Source organism: Fulmarus glacialis, unplaced genomic scaffold, assembly GCF_000690835.1.
Source record: "Fulmarus glacialis isolate BGI_N327 unplaced genomic scaffold, ASM69083v1 scaffold28017, whole genome shotgun sequence".
Classification (NCBI taxonomy): domain Eukaryota; kingdom Metazoa; phylum Chordata; class Aves; order Procellariiformes; family Procellariidae; genus Fulmarus; species Fulmarus glacialis.
Genome location: NW_009221708.1, coordinates 6727 through 6962, shown reverse-complemented (window position 1 = coordinate 6962; position 236 = coordinate 6727). Strand labels below are relative to the sequence as shown.

Below are 236 nucleotides of genomic sequence, written 5' to 3'. Positions count from 1 at the left end.
GTGCTCCTGGCATGCCCTTCTGCCCCGGCCCTGGCGTTTCGGGGAGGCACATTATGGACTGTTTCTTCTCTGGCTCCTAATGCAGGGTCCCTGTGGGAGCTGCTGGACCTTTTCCACCACGGGGTGTTTGGAGTCTGCTATTGCTATTGCGACAGGAAAGCTCCTCTCTCTGGTAAAGAGATTTTCCTTTCCTGTGCACTGATGGCAAGTCCTGCCTTTGGTTATCCACCGGGGCT

General features: G+C 55.9%; 1 protein-coding gene across 1 annotated transcript in view; it reads left to right on the top strand.

The window, feature by feature from the left end:
• CTSH (cathepsin H) overlaps window positions 1-236 on the top strand; it is a gene marked incomplete at its 5' end in the record, with an annotated part of 7259 nt that overhangs the window by 1184 nt on the left and 5839 nt on the right. Inside the window, one exon of the mRNA XM_009581207.1 lies at window positions 86-172. Coding sequence (XP_009579502.1) covers window positions 86-172 — 87 coding nt within the window. The remainder of the gene's footprint in view (window positions 1-85; window positions 173-236) is intronic.